Source organism: Ceratotherium simum, chromosome 7 (genome assembly GCF_057802395.1).
Source record: "Ceratotherium simum simum isolate JZ-2026a chromosome 7, ASM5780239v1, whole genome shotgun sequence".
In the NCBI taxonomy this organism is placed as follows: Eukaryota; Metazoa; Chordata; class Mammalia; order Perissodactyla; family Rhinocerotidae; genus Ceratotherium; species Ceratotherium simum.
Window position 1 is genome coordinate 49,217,959 of NC_141906.1, and position 21,954 is coordinate 49,239,912.

The 21,954-nt window shown below is 37.4% G+C and overlaps 1 protein-coding gene across 6 annotated transcripts in view; it reads right to left on the reverse strand.

The window, feature by feature from the left end:
• Positions 1-13,182, reverse strand: part of MTMR2 (myotubularin related protein 2) — a 113,320-nt gene extending 100,138 nt beyond the window's left edge. For 3 of the 6 annotated variants that reach the window (XM_014785235.2, XM_087433613.1, XM_087433615.1), the window contains exons 1-2: positions 12,652-13,178; positions 4,043-4,113 (exon numbers count right to left, since the gene is read on the reverse strand). Coding sequence is in view for 2 of the 6 variants with exons in the window: in XM_087433612.1 (XP_087289738.1) it covers positions 12,652-12,731 (80 nt within the window). In the remaining 4 variants the exon portion in view is untranslated. Of the gene's footprint in view, positions 1-4,042; positions 4,114-12,651 lie in introns of all 6 variants that reach the window. The other 3 variants (XM_087433612.1, XM_004427421.3, XM_087433616.1) reach the window with 3 other exon arrangements.
• Positions 13,183-21,954: the final 8,772 nt, after the last annotated feature.

Genomic DNA, 21,954 nt, shown 5'->3' on the forward strand with positions numbered 1-21,954 from the left:
CATTCAGTGATTCATACCTCCATAATTTTGAATACTGTTTCGTATTTACTAGATTAGTTAGCTGTTAAAAACCATAAATCATAAAAGACACCTTTTTCTCAATTGTTTTTGTCTTTTTTCATCTGTATAATAAGGATAAGGAAAACGAATCTCCTTTATATATATATATATTTATATATATATATATATATATATACACACACATACACACACACACATATATTTTGTGTGTGTGTGGGTATGAGGAAGATCAGCCCTGAGCTAACATCCAATGCCAATCCTCCTCTTTTTGCTGAGGAAGACTGGCACTAAGCTAACATCTGTGCCCATCTTCCTCTACTTTATATGGGATGCTGTCACAGCATGGCTTCACAAGCGGCGCGTTGGTGCGTGCCCAGGATCCAAACCTGCGAACCCCGGACCGCTGCAGCAGAGTGCGCGAATTTAACCACTTGCGCCACCGGGTCAGCCCCATGAATCTCTTTTTAAATATTTTTCTAAGTAATAATACTTAACAGTAGCATAGCCCTTTACAAATTTCAAAGTGCTCTCATACACATTATCTTCCTTATATATTACCAACTCTGGGGCTAAATTGCTTTGTACTAAATTCTGGTTCTACCACCCTGTATGACCTTGAGGAAGTTACTTAACCTCTCTGTGGCTCAGTTTCCTCATCTATAAAGTGAGGATAATGATAATTATATATCTAACAGGATTGTTATGAAAATCAAATGAATTAATATATGTAAAATACTCAAAACAGTGCCTACCACATGGTACACACTATACAGGTGCTGGCTATTTTTTTTTTTATTATTGTCACCATGATCAATCATCACATTTAGGTCTCACAACAATGCTGTAAAGATAGGGCTGCAGGGATCATTTTACCCTTTTTCCAGATAAAGGAAGCAGGTCCAGAGAAATCAAGCGACTCATCCAGAGTCACAGTTAAGAAGTAGAATCAGAACTAAAGAACCCAGGAGTAAGAGAGAATGAAGACTTTTCACTACATGGTGCTGTAGCATATCACACAGCATATTTTTTGAGTTTATATAGTTCAATATACTTCTAAAGAACAGATACTCTTTTAAACGTTCAAATAATTTTAGGCAGCACACACTGGTAGCCATGCTGAGAATGAGTCTTTTATCTAAAAGATACCTGCATCTCTTGTAAGTATTTAACGAGTAGCAGAAGTGAGTCACACTTCTAAAGAGAAGTACGCACTGAATAATTAGGCTGGCTGGATAAGGTGAACCTGTCATCGATTTTCCAACATTTAGAATTTCTTTTAAATAGAAAATGCATACCCATGAAACTCCAACACTTCCATGTTACGATTTATGTTGGACGGTGGAAACAGCATGGCATTTAGAGTCCAAGTTCCAGTTCCAGTTCCAGCTCTTATAAGCAGGGGACACTGGACAATCATGTCACTTCTCTGAGCCTCGGTTACCCATCTGTCAAGTGAGGACCTACTTCACAAGGTTGTTATGAGAAACAACCAAGATCAGGTAGGTGAAACAGCCTGTAACTATAAAAACTACAGCAAAATGTGTTAACATTACTATCTCCTACTTTGATTACACTGAGGAATAATACTGAACATCCATTCATTCACTTATTCATTTATTAACCATTTTTTCCCACAGAAAATTGCTGACAGAAGTCTTCCAATACAGAAGTATCACCCTGAGTATTACGTGTTAAGTGTATAAAGTGACAATCTGGATTGGATTAGCAGGGTGAAAGAGAAACGTAAGTAGCGTGCAAAGTATCTATCCTAATACCATGTGCTTTAAGGAGACTCAGTAAAATCTGAGCACATGGAATAAGAGAACAGACCAAGTGACAAGCACACTTATTTTTCTTTCTGATTTTAAATTAAACAATAGCAAACATTTTCAATTAAATCATAAGGAAACTCAGTAGACATATTATCATCCTAGTGGTAATCATAATAATACATTACATTTGCACGACAATTTACAATTTTCAAAGCATTTTACACATATTATTATAGAAATACAATAAATGTTATTCTGTTTGTTCATAAGTGTATTTTAACATTCATAAAACTTCCACTCCTAGGCACGTCCCTTAACTTTAGTGTCCCAACATAAAAAAATGAGGAGTTAGACTACATTATAGATAAGGTTCCTTTTTAGAGCTAGTATATTTATGATTTTGAGATTGTGGTTACAAAGAGAGCAGAAAATATTTAATAGACAGAAAATTTATAATTACAAAATACAATAAACTTATTAGAAGTGAATAAGTGATTTTAAAATGTCACTTTTTAAAAATCTTACAATTAAAACACATCCCAAAATATCCAGAAAATTGGGTAATGGCATTTTATAGTTAAACTTACTAGTAAATTTGAGAATTACAGAATATTCCCAAAAAATTGGATAACTACATTTACTAATGTAAGGTTACTGTTCAGTAACTATCAATATAGTATACACAATACAATATAAAATATACACAATACTAAAATTAATTCAAATTCTTATAGTTCAGAAAATACTTTAGAGTATTTCAGTTCCTCAGAGATACCGTGACTATCAACTACAACAATGGAGTATTATAAATATAAAATTACCTCAATTATTTAAAGTCTCTGGCTTGGTATATAAAGCATCAGATTCTGTACAAAGCAAATAAAACCACTCCTAACAGTATCTCACAGAATCCAAAGGAAAAAAAGTTTTAACAGGAAACTGTTCATACTACAGTTTACCAAGCAGCTACTATTTGCAAAGCACTATGCGAGCTACCATCATTCAAAAATGAAATCAGATCCTTTTCCGAAGCATAAAACTCAAAGGCCAGGTAGGGATAGTACCACAGGGGGAAAAAAGTCTTTTTCCTCCACCTGGACTACCAGGGTTTTTTTCCCACCCAGTGATTTCAAAATCAGAATCAGTCATATATCTGACTAAAGATGAAGAAACAAACCGTCCATGTTTTTCAGTTATTTTTTTGGATATTTTTTCAGGAACAGTGATGGATCACTTATGATTTTATATATACACAGTGAAGCTGTCTGGCCCAACAAAAATCACGACGTGACTTGGTAAAGTCTAGAACTGGGAGTCCGGAGATCACTTCTGACACCAAATAGCTCTGTGACTTTGGAGGAAGTATCATCAATCTTTCCTGGCCTTCTAACACTTACTGTGCCTTTGGGTAAGTTATAAAACTTCTCTAGGTCTGTTCCCTCACCTGCAAACTTACAGAGTTGCACTAGAATCTTTGGATCGGTGGTTCTTACTTTACGTGCAGATTCTTGGGCCCACTCCCAGTGATTCAGAATGTCTACCCTAAACCTAAGAAGCTAAATGTTCACCAAGCACCACAGGTGACTGAAATATGCAGGTGGTCCTCAGCCACACTTGAGAAACACGAGCTAGATGATCTCTAATGTCCCTAACTGTATAAAAAAATGACCTAACTCAGCACCAAGGTCTTAGGAATTCTGGATCTAGCATAACGTGCAGGCACAGTTGATGTTAAACAAGTATTTATAGAGACAAAGGAAGAAAGGGGGGAGGAAAGGAGTGGGTAAAGAAAGAAGGGAAAGAAGGGAGGAAGGGAGGAGGGTAGCTAGATAACTGGTCACATTTTTGGCTATGAAACATACAAAACAGTAGTAAAATTAAAACTGAGTAAAACATACATCATCAGCTGTCAAGTGAAGACCTCAGAATCTACACACATCAAATTTTAAATATAACACGAGCCCTTGTCAAACTGCAAAGTACTATGGAGGAAAAGGAAAAAAACAGTACATGGAAGCCAAAAGAATTCTAATGGAAAATTACTGATGACTAAAACCTAGTGACTATTTTCCCCAGGTAGAAGAGAACACAGAATTTTAAGGACTGGGACTTGGAATTAGGACTAAAATTTGAAGCTAGTGGTCAGTCATATGCATAAATTTCATTTGGGGTAATACATGGATTCCAGAAATATTGTTGGCAATATTAACTTCTGTCCATTATTTATTTCCATTTTCCCATTCACTTACATTATAATTTTTGAGATGTTTTATCTTCACTTCTGATGATCTTCAAATGTCAATGGCTCTTAACACATTAACTGTAAACAAACACAAAGGAACTTAGGGGAATTCAGATATTTAAGGAACTCTACAGTAAAGTATTCTAAATTATTCTGTAAAGCCTGCGGGGGAGGGAGGGGCGGAAGGAGGCTTTGGCAGGTTTACTTGCTTCATAATTTATCTGATGTTCAAAATGTAAAACTATTCTTTTGAATGAAAATTATACTATCCTTTTAATCAACAGGCAAAGAAAAAAATCATCCTGTTTTCTGTCTGAAGAAAAAAAACACTCAAAGCTAGAGAAAACTCTCTGCAAAGATGGACACTCCGAACTCACTAATGTATTGTGTACCTTATCCTCCTGCTCAGCAGTGCAGCCGGTCAAGGAACCTCATATCGTTGTCACTACCGCCCAATCAACTTGCCCTGAGACTGCCCTCTAACTATCACGTTTTGGCCTGGACCTGGGGCACCAGATCTTCAGGTATGATCAGTTCTTTACAGCACATAGACCCTGAAGCTAAACAGACTTGGGTTCCCAAGTCAAACCGCTCTCCCTAATCTTCAGTTTTCTCATCTGTAAAATGAACACAATAATACTGTTATTTTACGTAATTATGAGGATTACATGAAAAAATGCATACCAGGAATTTAATACCATGCCCAGCATACAGTAAGCACTCAATAAATGTTAAGTGCTATTATATATATTATTTATATATTATTGTTGTGATTGTTAATATTAATACTATTAATTTATTACTACAACAACTGTCTATCACTTCAAAAGCAAAGCCTATCTCAGGTGTTTATATTTCTAGGTACTGCCTTTGGTTGTAATGGAAGAATATTATCCAATACCAGTAACAGACGACATTTGTATCATATAAAATTTTATTTTTGGCCTTTGCTGGGCATCTTCGCTCAGCTCAAGAAAATTAAGGCTTGTATTCACTAGCCCATCATCAGCCAAAGTTATTACCCCTTTGCTGATGCACAACTTCCTAACAAAGTCCTAATTGAATAACTGCTCACTTGCTGTTACCAGTAAAGGCAATTCTGTTAAGGAAGGAGATATATTTGTGACTCATGCCTATTAAACCCTCTGAGCACAATGAATAATGCTGTATCAATCCAGCGAAGACTTCTCTACCCTCCTCTACCCACCCCAAATGATTAAACAACTTATGTTTGACATTACACGCTTAAAATATTAATATTTAAGTTAGGCGACATAAAAATGCATAAAACACCAATTTCTCTGAATTTTCAATCAAAATTTTAGGTCAAAGATATAAGGAAAAAAACACAAAATATTGGCAAAAGTATTCATAACTAACATGGCCCAAAATGGCCTGCTTTATTTCCCTTATGGAGTCCAAACCTTTAGAACCGAAATGAGAGAAAAGACCTAAGGAGAACCTGATGCAATATTCTGGGAGAGATAAAACACACGGACACATGTCTTGGAAATGAACATCAAACTGCAGAGAAGTAAGCAATGGAGGCCATCCTCCTCCTCACCACAACTTTACCATGCAATTCCTTGAGCTCTTCAAACGAAACAGCACAGTTGATCATTTTTCTTTTGATTTCTATTTGCCTTTCACTTAATGATCTGGCAATTATTAAATGTATCCCTTTTATTTTATGGTCTTAGATTAGGATTATAAAAATCTGGCCAAGAAAATACAAAAAAAAGTAGAAAGTTTAAAAACTCAAGAGTTTAGAAAGTTCCAAGATACAGTTCTCTTTTTGGTCTGCTACAATATATTATCTCTCTCTTTCAGTGTATTTTCTATTTTGGTCACTGCATTTGCAAATCTAAGAATGCCTCTGGCGTTAAGTGAAGTGTTGTGGACTTCAACTGGAAAATGTCTTCCTTGCTTTAAAATGATTCATTTGTATACCACGGAAGAAGCTTTTGATTGTCTCCAATAACCATTCTCTCCTATTCCTTAGAGACAGAACCTCCAATGTTTAGCTCAGCACAAGCCCTCCCAGAAGAGACTACACACCCTAGCCTCCCTTGTGGCTAGGTATGGCCATGGGACCATGTTCTGGCCAACTGGATGTAAACTTAAAAGACTATATGTGACTTTAAAAAGCATCCTTTAAAGAGCGAGAACATGCCTTTCTTCTTCCCTTCCTTGTTACTTTCAACTAGAATGAAAATGCAATGCTTAGAGCTCCAACAGCAATTTTGGTTCATGAGGTAACAATGGAACGTAAGATACATTAAGTTAGAAAGAGTCTGCGTCCTCAATACTTCAGATCCACTATATCAGATCTGTATTGACTATCTCTGGCCTTTTATGGGGGGAAAGAATAAAATTATCTCTGTTTTAAGCTACAGTTAGTTTGGATTTTCTGTTATACTCTGCTAAACCTAAACCCTAACTTTAGAAAATAAAAATGAAAGAAGAGTTTTCCAAGTATCAGTATTTAGGCTTTTTCGAAGCATATAGATGAAAACATACCTTAAAAGTTAATTTTTATTATACTGAAAACATAGCACCTGCCTTTATTTAATCTAGACTAAAAGGTATTTAAAGAGTCCAAGAGTCAAACACATCTAGTAAGAGTCTTTGAAAGAAGGAAAATTCATCAGCAATTACTGTCCTGGGTACTACGTACTTGGGCAGGGGAAGAATTATGAAACTGGCTCATCAGTGGTCTATAGTGATGACAACATTGGTACATATACAGAAACACATTAAGAGGAATAAGCACAATTAGTTCTGTGTAATAAAGCTACAGGAAAGGGAATTGAGGTTATTATTTTCATTAAGAGGGCATCTTCTCCAGTCCCTTTAATTTTAATAACCTTGTACCAATCTTTTCTTTTTTTACAGTTCTATTTTTAACCTGACTTCCTGCAGAAAGCAGGCTTATAAAATCACTCCCTATCCTTATCACCTCTCAATAGTTTTTAATCCTATCCACTCATTTAATTAAACCATACAGTAGGCACAAAGACAGCAAGTGCTTTACCTATTCAAACTCATTTTCCTTAAAAAGAGAAAATATTCTACACTAAAAATTAAAGAACTTCCACTGGTCAAGTCCTGAATCACATGCAACCTTTGGCCCGGGTGATTGTGAACACAAGAACACTAACCTGGCAGCTTTCCAAAATAAACTTACTGCTCTCTGGACATTTGTATCTGGGCTATTTCCTTCCTTTGGGCATAATCCAGGCTTTACTGGTTCTGGAGATGGCCTCCTGGAATTACTCCTTTACAATACTTTTTAAAAATGCAAGTTATCACTAAAGTATCTCACCAAGAACTTATTTTTAAGAAAAAGCCTAAAACATGTATTCTTGATTTGTGTTACTCATGGCTGAGAAAGAAAAGATCTCAGGAAATTTCCTAAAAATCAGATATAACAAAACTACAAGAGATGATTTTTACCTTCCACTACTTCTAGTCAATATTTTTACAAAAATGCTGTCAAGTAATAGGCTTATAGCAGCTCTAACCTAGACTTTTAGTCCATTTCAACTAATACTGATGAAGTTACTAAGCAACAATTAGTAAAAGATCGAAGGCAGTGGTTCTCAAACTTTAGCATGCATCAGGATTACCTGGAGGACTTGCTAAAACACTAACTGTGGGCGCCACATCCAGAGTTTTTGATTCAGTTAGATCTCAGGTAGGAACAGAGAATCTGTCTTTTTAACAACTCTCAAAGGATGCTAATGTTACTGGTCTGGGAACTACTGAGCTACATTAATAGAATACTACTGATGATAGCATAAGCTTTAGAATTAACTTGTATTAGCTTAACTAGTATACTTTTGATTAGTAATTATTCTCTTTAAGTATTCTTTCAGAAAAATCTACACAATAATTACTGATTAGTTCACAATAATGGATCTTATCTAACAAACTTTAAAGTTCTTTTAGGGTCCTGGAATAATGAAATCCAAAATAAGTAATTTTTAGGCTACAACACGTTCAATGTCTGATGCAAGGTGCTAATAATAAGGCCAGGATTGGAGGTTCAATCTCTTAGCTTCACTTTGTTCTGTAGCTATAGTTTCTATCACTAACCCTGGCCAGCTGCCTCAGAAGACATGCCAAGAGTAACAACAGGAATGGGTAAGAATGTGTGATTGGACACAAATCCATCACCACTACTGGAAAAACAACCCCAAAGCACATTTCCTATCAAGATATCACCTCTAAGTGACTTTGAGGCTGCAACTAGAGATGAGACCTTGCCACTAAATGTGTTTTAGAAATCTTAGAAACTCTTGTATGTCTTCAGGCTCTAAGTACCATCAAAATTCACACAGAAATCCAGGATTTGCTGTTTTCAAATGATAATTTTAAGGAAGACATGCAATTAAAAAATGTAATTTGTTGGAGACGACTTTTTTGAGTATATTATGTGTACCTCCCCTATGATTTTTTTATCTAAAGTAAATGTAAATGTGGGATGCTCATAAACACTAATGAGTTTACAGACTAGAAATCAACTGATAAACCAAAATAATCTGAGACAAACAAGTGGTGCTCAGAATAACTAGTGCACGAAGATATGAAAAGGATAAAGGAAATACACATTAAATAAAATGACTGACAAGATAAATTAGAGAAAGAGACCAAAGTAATCAAAAGTAGCAGATGGAAAAGCAGGTAGGCTAAGGAAACATAATACTGTGAAGATACGTAGGACTGGGCACTTCAGCTCCAACCTGAAGTTATTCTTGCATGAAGCCTCTTGACATCTTAAGTTGTTACTTTACAGGTCAAATTCAACATAAGAAAACCCTTTTTAATCCTTTGAGTGGAAACAACAAATAAGACAAGTGGTGAACATTCAGTCAACATTTCTTTATTCGAACGTTCAATGGGCACCTATTTGGCACTAGATATATTAGCATTTGATTGTGCATAAAAAGTAATCAAAGAAACCCACTCAAGCAGTACATTTTATAACAGTGTACAAACAGAAAAACGGAAAACCAAACTAAGAAGGCAGAACACTACCAATATAGTGACAAATTCTGCTACATAACGTATACAATTCTGAGGCTCAGGCCCCTACCCTAGCTATCACATGAGGCCTATAGTATTGTTTTACCTATATCCTATGTAAGTCATACTTACATCAAAAATCAGAGCAAGACCAATATGAATAAAATTATGGAATACAGCCAGATTATCAGTGTGTTGAAGTGAATTTTTTCAGAACTTTCTCCGTGGGGCTGTCCATGAAGAATGGACAATGGCAGGATATACAAGAGCTGCTGAACAGCTCACTGAAGTAGGGCAATAACAAGCAGGACTCACCTAAGAAAATTACTTTTTACAAAGATGCAAGATGACATAACTATAGCTGATTAGGAAACTGCTATCTGGACATCAAATAAAGAATAAAATTGCTCTTTCATGACCAAAGGCATCAGGCCTTTGATGATCTAGAAGGCAAAGTGAGAAGCAAGAGCAACTCTGAGTTGACGACAGATATATTTATATCAAGACTCAACACATGTTTAGTGTGAACTACAGATCCCACAAGAGCCAGTCATCCAACTTCAATGGAGTGTGTTATTTTCCAAAAAAACAATGGGCAATCAGATAGGTTAGTGTATTATTTTTCAGATTTACATTTTTCCTACTTCCAAGAAAAGCGTAAAACATCTTACAAACTAACACATTTAAACATAATATTTAAACTGAATTCATCTAGTAGAAGTACTTGAAGAAATTAGAGATGAGTATATTACCAACTTCATCTATAAATCTGACCCAAGTCTTTTTGCTAAACTGAAGAGATGCAGTTACATAGTTTCCATTTTCAAACAAATAGGAGGCATACATAATTTTTTTGCATAAATAATTTTCCTTGAAGCTAAACTCAGCAGAAATTTATGTCAATCTAATGTGTAAAAGACAATCCGTAACATATTGAACAGTATTGTTAACTATTATTTTGCAGGCGATATCAAAACAAATTCACAAGGCAATTTCCTAAATGAAAATTGAAAATTTCCTAATTGTATAAAACAGAAAGCACGAAAATAAACTACAATTTAAGGGGGATATTTCTGCAAAAAGCTGAGATAATATAGTTCAAACACAGTATTTTGCTTTATCATAGGCTAACAAAACAAAAGTAGAAACTTCATCTAGATAGCCACTTAACGTAGCTATTATAACCATGGTTGTGTATTACACCTGGCCTGTTATTAGAATCACCTGTGATTGTTAGGCTACATTAAGTTTTAATTTAAGCTTTCTAACAAGTGTCTACAATGCAGCTATTCTATACTGTTGATTAAAGACAGTGCCATAAACAGGTGTAATAATTCATGAAATAAAAGATATGCAAGAATTTAGCATGGTAAATTCTTTACAGCAGACATTCAATAAATGTTATTTTTCTACCTTCCAGAGGAGAGGAATGAAAGCTGGCATTCTCCTGTGGAAATGAGAGAATCATACCTACATTTTTGTCCAGAGAGGCTGAAACTAACATACTGTAGTCAAAATTCAAGTTCTTAATTTTCTCAAATTCACATGTCAATAACATAATTTTTTACTAAGAAGTTAAAATACATATATAAACTTTAAAGTTGCGGGACATTCTCTTTTTTAGAAAATAAATGTGCTTAAGTGCAACAATTAGGTACATTAATTTGTAATGATAACATTTATTTAGTGTAACTTCAAAAATCTATAACAAAGGTTATTTGTAAAGGGAATATTTTAGTAATTGATAAGAATGCATTCATCCTAGTAAGTATAGTCATTAAGACAAAGAACGATAGAATTTTAGAGCTCCAAGGTGCGATACAGATTTTCCAGATCAACCCCTTTATTTTAAAAGATGAGAAAACAGCAGACTAGAAACGTCAAATGATACAGGCCAAATGGCTAGCTGATCCAGGGACTTGAGAACCTGAGCCTCCTGACTTCCAGTACTTTCTTCTTTCTAACAGACTGTGCTGCCTCCTGTGGTTCTAAATCTTCTCGCTTGGATGAGAATATTGGTTGCCTCATTTGTTTTCTTTACATTCTACTTTGAACCATAGCTGGCATTTGTAACTTTCTCATAAAATTATAATTTTCCAACGTGTTTTCTGAATGATTTTACAGCTATGTAAATCCTCAGCTTTCTAAATTTCAGAGTAATAAACACAAAATTCAAAAAATACTTGAAACAAATGTACAATATACATAATCAAATTCAAAGAAAAATTCTTCTCTCCTGGATAATTCAACCTACAAATTCAAAATAACACTATTGAGCACCTCTGACATGCAGGGTCTCTGTTAAATGCTGAGGATATGAAGATGAGTAAGATACAGTCCTTGTCCTCAAGTAGCTTATAGCCTAGTAGAGAAGACAAATCAACAATTATACTGTGCTTGTTAAGGACTCTGAAAAGGGGGTGGGCAGGTTGCTATGAGTGCATATAGGAAAAGAATCTAATTTAGATTGATGGCATCAGCTAATGATTTCCCATCAGCTAATGAATCCCAAATAGGGATTGCTGTTCCCTACTGAACAGGAATAGGAAAAATTGGCAGTATCACCCATATTTAGTGGAGTCCAAAATTAATTAAAGGAGACAGTGCAACTTTTATTCAGGGGAAAAAATGAAAATTGTGTGTGTTTTCGCACCGCAGCGTAGTATCTAATAACTCACTAATAAAAATTAGACTTTTTCAGAGGAAAAGAACGTGATTTCATTGTTGCTATATAACAGTTACAGGTCTTCTATTATTCCTTAATAAAATTTTAAATCATTATTTTAAAACCAAAGAAAAAACTGCATCTAAAACATGTCTAGTTAATATTTACAACAGCTCTCTGCGATGCTGCATACTAAAGTCCTCCTCAAATTTCCAGGAAAAAAATCCCATCTGCTACAAGAGAAATAACCTGGAGAACCGGTAACTCAAGGAAGAAAACTACCACTCATGATTCACTATGCACGCGGAGATAAAGACTACTGAGATTCCTAGATAATGACTTTCAACTGAAAGATCTAGAAAGAAACGCACAGTGGGTATTTTTATATACATTTTTAAGCAAAGTTGGTGGTGGGGCGAATCAGAGTGTAGGGAAAATCTTGAACGATTTCCTTTATGGAAGTGAAGTGATGAAAAAGAGAAGTCAGGGTGGGCAAGAATCCAAAAGGCAAAGACACAAGCATGGATGGAAGCAAGACTAGAGGATGGTTTTGAAAAGAGTGGTAGAGAGAAAGACAGGGAGGAAATGGGGGAAGGGGGAGAGTGGGGGAAGGGCTGTCCAAAAAATGATTTAAGAGGGAACGAAAGATAAGAGAAAGTAATGAACTGGGGCTACCTCAATGAGGATAAAATAATATCTGAATACGAAAGGTAGAGGAGGCGATAAAGTAGTAGTGAGTTTTAACCTTCTTTTTCCCAGCCTCTAAGCCCCTGCGAGGAAGAAGTAGCTTTCAAGTCCCAGGGAAAGAATTCCGGCGCAGCCTTTGGAACCAGAGTCCGCGAGTGGGGGCACCATCCAGCGGGCCCCCGGCCCCTCTCCATCCCCCTCGGACGCTGGGCGGGGGCCCTAGGTGTCCTGGTTACCTGGACAGAGAATCCACGCTGGGCGGCCGTGCTGCCGCCGGCTGGGAGCCAAGACTCTCGCAGCTCGAGCTCTTCTCCATGGCGCGGCGGGGACAGCGGGAGGGAGAGGCTGAAGCGACCTCCGCCGCTGCGGGGCGGGAGGAGCGGAGGGCGGAGTGCGCCGGGCAGGAGCCGCGGTCAGGCAAGTGCCGGCCCGGCAGGGAGACCGGAAGCGGCCATGTTCCCCCAGACTGCACCGCGCCCGGGGCTGCCGGGGAGCGGGGGGACCCCGCGTCGCCCCTCAGACGCCCTCCCCGGCGCGCTGTGCGCGCTGCGTCCCGCTGCTCGGCCTCTGGGCGCTGGGAAAGGGAGGTGACGGTTCCCGGGGTGAGAGGGTCTCATGAGGCGGGAGGGACGAGGGACGAGGGACGTGTGGAAGGAGGGGAAATTTTAGATATAAGAGAGAGGAGTAAGAGAAGAAAGAGACGAGGAGCTGAGGGACGGAGACGATGGAGACCGGAATGTGGGGGTCAAGGAAAGTGAGAGCGCAGGGTAATAAAGGAATGTGGGCGAACAGTAGGATGAACGGGCAGAAGGGACGTGAGGGGGCGGTGCGTCACGAAGGGAGGAAGAGAATTTAGGGGCACGTAAAGGATGAGGATATGGGAGATGAGATCGCAAAGTGTTCACCAGATTAGGGGCTGAAAATACTGATTCAATAAATATTAATTAAGTAATGATTAAAGGCTGCTTTAGAGCCAGTCAGACATGGATTCAAATCCTGCCTCTGGAGCCGGCCTTGATGGCTTAGCGGTTAAGTTCGGCGCCCACCGCTTTGGTGGCCCGGTTCAGACTGTCTGTAGCCATGCTGTGGCCGTTACTCACGTGGAAGAACCAGAATATATAACTATGTACTGCAGCTTTGAGGGGGGCAGGGGAGAGAGGGGAAAAAAAAAGGAGGAAGATTGGCAACGGATGTTAGCTTAGGGCGAATCTTCTCCTGCAAAAAAAAAAATACAGCAAATCTCTGCCAGTTACTCCCAGTTTAACACAGGGCATTGAAAACATCAACTTCCTTATCTGTAAAATAGGAAGAGGAATAATAGCTTCACAGATCAGATGAGTTAATACATGTAAAATGGTTAAAGCGATGCTTGGCACATAGTAAGCACTCAAATGTAGCTATTAGCATTACTGCCTACTTCGTAAGGGTTCTTAGGATGGAATGGACTGATGTATATAACAGTTTCTAACAACTTCAATAAAGGGTAGCTGTGGGAGCGGAAGACATAGGAAGGGTGGCAGAGAAGTAAGGAATGATTGGTATGGGGAGGGTAATGGGGAAAGTATAGGACAGGTAGGGAAAAAAATTAATGCTCATCATTTTTATTTTCATTCCACCCCTGGCCCAGCATTGTAGAAAGGGCACTAGAAAACAAGCTGAAACTTTCAGTCCTACTGTGACTTGGATTGAAGTCACTGTGGTCTGGAAGTGTCCATAGGGTAAAAGCACTTGGGCGTTAATCCATGGTCCACACAAAGAGGTATGGAAGAGGAAACGGGAGGGAACTGATAAATAGGCAAAAAAGTAGACACGCAGACTACTGGATGCAGTGGTGTTGGATAGAGGGCAAACTTTTAGCAATCTTTCCCTGCCCTCTTAAATTCTCCTGCAGAGCAGGAAGGGAGGGTAGAGGGATAGAATTGTGATAAGAGAACAGGAACTGGGTGAAGGGGAAATGCTTCTGCTGGTAATTTTCTGTTACAGAGGATACAGGAAGGACGTAGAAAGGATGCCGTAAAGGAATTTTTCTGATTAAGACTGAATCCCAAGCACCTCAAGTATGGGGTGTAAAATTATGCAAAGATTATTTCTGTAAACAATTAGACAAGGAATCATTTTTAAAAAACTTTCTTGCTGGGATAAATAGAATTATGTTGATTTAAACTAGATTTAATTTATACTGACAACTGATGTCTTTAAGAAAATCTTAAGGTATAGGGCCAGTGAAATATTGACTTGCAAGTACACTCCCCAGAAGAACAACCCAGCTTAGTTGTGTTCAGCATAAACTAGAGTTCTTAAAATGAATGAATATGTGTTTAAGCACAAAAGGCTTAGCCTTTCTCTTCCATTCTCCAGCTTGGTAAGGACAGGATGGCAAACAATGGTTTTTATTTGTGTAATTTTTAAAGAGACCCGATCCTCTGATAGGCAAAGAGAATAAATAGAAACGCTTAACAAGCATACACATCTACAGTGATTCGGAAAAGAATTTGTTTATTGCTTCCCCATCCTTACCTGCCTTCCAAAATGCTGACTGCTACCTGATACTTTGACATAGATTTTCCAAGTTAAGTTTGGTGAAGACTGATGAATCCTTGAATGGGAGACCCACGTACTTGCTATTACCCAGTTCATTTCTAGCTCTGTCTTAGTAGAGCACTTGAAACCACATGCCTGATGGTATAATAATTTGTGTGTGGGTCTATTTGGGGCTTAATAAAGAACAGTAATGTTAAGTGTAGCGACTTTCAAACCAGATGTCTGAATTGGAATCCTGGTTCTGTCGCTTACTTGCTCTATGATTTTGATTAAGTTGCTTCTCCAAGACTCAGTTTTCTCATCTCCAAAATGGGAATAAAAATATAATCCACATAAAGGGTTGTTTTTCTCTACTCTGAGTTGATTGCACAGTAGGCTCTTAGTAAATGGGTCTGTTGCTATTATTATTTGTTCTTCCTCTGAGCTTACTGCTTTACTTCTAACCTAAATAGTAAAACAGTAACTTCTCAGAGTGAACAAGCAAAGACTATTTTAATTTCAGCTCAAAGCTAAATTAGTACTGAATTCTTTGCTGACATATTGGCTGCTATGTTGTATACCCAAGAGAAATCAACTTGATTAGGACTTTCTGTACGTCAGTTTTCTCATCTTTTAAAAAAACGTTTTAGCCCATCCCAGGTCATTCAGGAACTATTGCTATATTTAAATTACAGTCTAGGCTCATCTCTCCTATTAAATGATTAACTTGAGACCTTTCCAAGTTATTTTCTTATTTGAAATCTAGGCTAATGTTTGTCAAATTATCAATGGGAAGAACCAGTGTTTTTGTTTTTAATTTCCAAGCTATCACCAACCAATACTTTTTTAAAATATAAGAAAAATTAATTACTAGAAAAATGAAGTTTAAGAAAAACCAAAGGCATGCAAATACAAGGCCACATTTTTTTTCTCATATTTAACAGATATAAAATTACTCTAAAAGTTGCATGAAAGTTTGTAAACACATATTCTCAATTCTGTCCTCATCTCATTATAGACAGGCAACACATAGTTCATGTACAGACACTGGTTAGTGGACCACGATTTGAGTGGCACTGATTTGGATCTATAGGTTTGTTGCCTATCAGCTTGTCAGAGGCTGTTTACTAGATAATCTGAATCAGAAAAAGGAAACTTCTCTTGAGACAGTAAAATGGTGGCTTATGAATAGACAAGTAGAGGGATACTTCTGCTTCTCTTGAACCACATATGCCAAAAACATAATCCTTGGAAAGATCAAGCATACATAAACTTTATAATTAATTATTTCTATCCAAAAATTTAATTTTTTGATTACTTTGGTTTGGAGAGTTCCACTTCTAGTATGGAGAAGTAAGCTCCTAACAGACTGACCTTTCCACAGATAACTATGAACTAGACAAAATACAAAAAAACAACTACCTGAGGAGTCAAGAAGTGAACAGAAGCATGCAGAGTCAAAATGTGCAGGAGGTGACCAACACAGAGTGAGTTTTCCATTTTTGGTGGCTTTGACCTATGGACAGACCAAGATTGTGGTGCAGTGCACAGTGGCAAAAACTCATATAGAAAGCCCACCATCTCTCGGGCCTGAGGAACCAAGAGAAGGGAGTGCAAGGCAGCTAGAGAATGAGGCAGGAATTCCAAAAGAGAGAATCCAGGAGGGGAACTCTAAACTCTGTGTCAATTCAGACAGTCTCTGACTAAGCCCTAATTTGATTTGAATAACATAAAGGCACAATGCATGCAGCTCAGATAAAAGAACCAAAAATAGAATATTCTTCTGCTCTTCCACATAATAGAACTGAAGCAGGATTTGAGTTGTTACCCACTATAAGCAAGACAAAATCTTCAGTTTGTTTCGAACCAAATTAATTTCATGCTAAACAAAAGCATCAATACTTTGCAGAGGAAAAAAACAGAATCCAGAGACTCTAAAACAATATTCCTAATGCCAAAGACACAATTCATAATGACTTGACATAAAAAGTACTAAGAGGGGCCAGCACAGTGGCACAAACGGTTAAGTGCGCGCACTCCGCTGCTGCGGCCCGGGGTTCGCTGGTTCGGATCCCAGGCGCGCACCGATGCCCTGCTTGGCAAGCCATGCTGTGGAGGCGTCCCATATAAAGTAGAGGAAGATGGGCATGGATGTTAGCCCAGGGCCAGTCTTCCTCAGCAAAAAGAGGAGGATTGGCAGATGTTAGCTCAGGGCCAATCTTCCTCACAAAAAAAAAAAAAAGTACTAAAAAAATGGGACCTATTCTCAAAGGAAAAGATAACAAAGGCTACATTCCAGATGACACAGGTGTTGGAATTATCAGACAGTAACCTCAAAGCAGCTAATATAACTATGTTCAATGAAGTAAAGGAAAACACTGTAATCAATGAAAAGATAGTAAAACCCAGCAGAGGAATCAAATACATTAAAAAGATACAAATGGAAATTTTAGGAAAAATACAGTACCTGAAATAAAAAGATTCACTGGCTGAGCCTAATGGCAGAATGGATTTAACAGAGAAAAATGTCAGAAACTAGAAGATAAATCAATAGAAATTATCCAATATGAAAAAGAGAAAAGAGATTGAAAAAATATTAACAGTCCAAGGGATGTACGTGTAGGACAATATCAAAAGGTCTGATATACAGATAATTGAAGTCCCAGAATAAGTAGAAAAAACTAGGCAGAGAAAGATACTATAGCCAAAAACTTACCAAATTCGACCAACAGCATAAATTTACAGATTCAAGATGCTCAGCAAACACAAAACAGGATAAATACAAGGAAAACCACGTTTAGGCACATTGTAATTAAACTGCTGAAAACTAAAGATGAAGAGAAAATCTTAAAAGCAACTGGAGAAAAATGATACATTACATATAAGGGAACCACAATTCTAAAGGTCATAGATTTCCCAGCAGATATTATAGGTGATGGAAAACAGTAGAGCAAGATCGTTAAAGTGCTTAAAGAAGAAAAAAGTCAAAACAATATATATATCCCACAAAAACATCTTCAGTGATGATGGTGAAATAAACACATTTTTAGATGAAGGACAATTAAGAGAATGTGTTGCCAGCAGACATACACTACAAGATATGCTAAAGGAGATTCTAAAGGCTAAAGAGAAATGATAGCAAAAGAAATTGGGGCATTCAGGATGAAGATTAAGAATGGAAAATATCTGGGTAAAAATAAAAGACTATTTTCTCTCTTAATTACTTTAAAATACATATGACTATTTAAAGCAAAAATACGACATTTTCTTGTGGAGTTTGTAATGTTTGTGTATGTGATATATATGAAAATTAAAGCATAAAGGTTGTCAAGGTTCATTGTAAATGAGTCTATAAAATTGCAAAGCTTCATTCAGAGCTGAACGAGTAAAGAAAATATAGACATAGCAGAGCAAGGAAGAAAATATGAGTAGCTATTATAATCTTAACTTCCACAAGTTATTACAAAGCCCTTGATTGGAATTTATAATTCTTTTTTCCAGCACTCATTCTATGTTTTCTTTGTCCTTATTCAGCACCTCAGCTAGTTGTGGTTCATTGCTTTTTTAAGTGATTCAAATCTTTGTTCCTGAGAGGTATGAGTACATGGAATTCCTGCCTGTATTGTATTGCTGTGGTCTTTCATAACTTGTATCATTGAATATAGCAGTTAAGGGAGGCAATTCCAGAAGATGTCCCAGGTTCTAAATGTATTCTTTCTTGCCTTCATAATGTGGCAGCAACTCCCATTTCCTTTTGATAATCAGAATCAATCACTTATTGATTCAGTAACTCCACTTCTTACCTGTTAATTCACTAACACCAAGACCTCAGACTGATCTGATGGCAGTCTTGACTTCCACTTTGGTAAGACCACTGTTATGTCCCCTAGTGAAATTGTCTATCTCTTGGTTATTAATTTCTCTCGACCAGCAAAGCACAAATGGGAGATGGGAACAAACATTTTGCAAATAGGTCTTTAGTTATAATAGTGAGTGAAGCTACTCTCACTTCTACACCTTGAGTTATAGATCCATGTATGTCTGTGAGGGAAAGAGCACCATATATTGGAAGCTGTCTTAGAGGATGTATTCTACACTGTAGGGAAGAAGATCAACCTTTTAAGATATAGTACCCTGGGTGGTGTCATAACTGAGCCTTCAACATACATTCACTATTCTATAATAATAATACCAGCTTCTTCTGGGTGATGGGGCACATGGTGAATCCAATGGACACTCCCCATTGTCTCACTTTAGCTGTAAAATGAGTTCCTTGTTCAAATACAGTGTTGTGTGGGATGCCATGGCAGCGAATAAGGCATTTGTTAATTCCGAGGAAGTTGGTGCTGGGCAAAAGCATGGCAGGCAGAGAAAATAAGTCTGCGTCCAGACTAAGACTAAATATCTATTCTTCTGAGGATAAATCATTGCCCACTTCATAATGGGAATGATTAATGTAATTGATTTACTAGCTGAGCAGCTGCTCCCAGGTATAGTACCACATTGCAAACTCTGCATTGATCTTTGCTATTGGCAGGTTAGGCATTCAGCGATGGAGGTAGCCAGATGAGATTTGTTGGAAAAAAGTCCGTATTGTTCAGACCATCTTTAGCCTAGATTCTTGCCATATTTGTTTCTAAGCTCATTGAGCAAGTACTAGCTCGGGTTTCCTGGGAGAAGAAGCTCACTGACATCCACAAGATAAGTCATCTTTTCACTAGATTAGTGAGACTCTCTTCTCTAGTGGGTACCTTTTGGTGTGCATTCTGTGGAATAAAATCTTCATGCTCTGGGCCCATTCCTAGATGTTCCCCTACAACCACTTCCTCAGATTTCCTTGTCACCAGTCTTCCAATCTGATTCCTTCTCCTACTTGAACTTTTGGCCAAACTGTTGGGCACTAACCATAAATTGATATAGAAGTAAAATTATGACCATGTCTCCTTACAAGCAAAGTGAACAACAAAAGAGATCTCACTAACACAGAGAAGAAACTAGAGTAACATCTGAAAGTTGTTTAATATTATTTTGAGTAAAGAATAAAAGGCAGCAGAATAGTTCAGGATTATACCATAAATGCTAAACAGAACTGCAGTGCAAATGTAGAATGTGAATCTGTATTTCAAGACAAGTGGATCTGTAAATGAAAATATTTTGCAAAATCAGCCAGAAAAGAATAACAAAATTTTGAAATACAATGATAAATATGGCAGATTATATTTTCCAATATACCTGTTGCAAATATACCCATACGCAAATATATCCATTCCACTTCCTCTTCTTACAATATGATGTTGACATTTCTCCATTGAGAGGTGGAGTCCAGGTTCTCTCCTTTTAAATCTGGGTGAGACCATGACTACCAAGAAGTGACATTTTGTGACTTTTGAGGCTAGGTCATTAAAGATGTGGTTTCCACCTGACTCTCCCTTTCTCAGGATACTTGCCCTTGGAGCTCAGCCACCATGTCATGAGGAATACCAGGCCACTTGGAGAAGTCATATGTAGATGTTCCAGTTGATAGTCAACATCAATAGCTAAGGTTCTAGCCAACTTCCTGCATCAACTGTGAGACATATGAGTGAATAAGCATTCAGATGATTCCAGCTCCCAGCCATTGAGTCACCCTTGGCCTTTAAGTTATCCGGTTTATAGTGGAGCAGAGAAAAATTATGCCCTCTGTGTCTTGTTGAAACTATGTGAGCACAGGGCCGGGGGGCCCTGTGGCTTAGCGGTTGGGTGTGCGCGCTCTGCTACCGGCGGCCCGGTTCGGGTCCCGGGCGTGCACCGACGCACCGCTTCTCCGGCTGTGCTGAGGTTGTGTCCCACATACAGCAACTAGAAGGATGTGCAACTATGACATACAACTATCTACTGGGGCTTTGGGGAAAAAAGAAAAAAGGAGGAAGATTAGCAATAGATGTTAGCTCAGAGCCTGTCTTCCTCAGCAAAAAGAAGAGGATTAGCATGGATGTTAGCTCAGGGCTGATCTTCCTCACAAAAAAAAAAAGAAAGAAAGAAAATATGTGAGCATAACAAAAGGTTGTTACATGCTACAAAATTTGGAGGTGATTTTGCTACACAGCCATAGATAACCAGAAAAGTAAATGTCTAAAATTGGACTTTATTGGACTGGCACTCAATTATTCCATAGGTCACAACGTGTTGTCTATTTTGGTGATTTAACAAATAGAGGTGTGAAGCTATCAAAGATTGTCTATCATTTTTAAACTCACAATACAGATTAAGTTTTTTTATTATGTAATGAATAATTATTATATACTTATAATATAGACTTATCAAGGTGCATTCAGAACAATGGGACAGATGAACAGCTCCATTTAGGATTATCAGGGAGACTTGAGGTAATATTTTACTAAATTATTAAACATTTTTGAAAAATAACACCCAGCGCTGACAAGACTACAGTGAAATAAGTACATTTCTATATTACTGAGAACACTGAAAACTGAAGCAATCCTCTTAGTAATATGACAAGACATGGAAAAATCCATAAAGATATTCATACCAATTTATGCAGTAATTTTGCTATTAAGTCTTTATCCTAAAATGAGAGAGAGAAGCAATGAAGATGTTAATTGCAGCATTAGTTTTAGAAACAAACAATGGAAATGCCCAAGAATAGGGGAGAAATAAGGTACATCTAATAGATTATAGCCATTCAAGTAATAATTAGAAAAAGCTGTATAGAAACATGGAAATATGTTTATGGTATTAAGTGAAAGAATATAAATACTCCTTTATTACAATTACATAATATATATAGTCATATGGATTAGAGCTAGACAAGAAAATATTAGAAGGCAAAATAAACAGAATAGAGAGTCATCCAAAAACAGCTATACATATATATGGGGATTAATCTATGGTAGAAGTGATTTCAAATCAGTGGGGAAAGGATGGACTCTTCAAAAAATAGTGCTAAGGGGCCAGCCCTGTAGCCTAGTGGTTAAGTTTGGCACACTCCACTTCAGCAGCCCAAGTTCATGGGTTAGGAG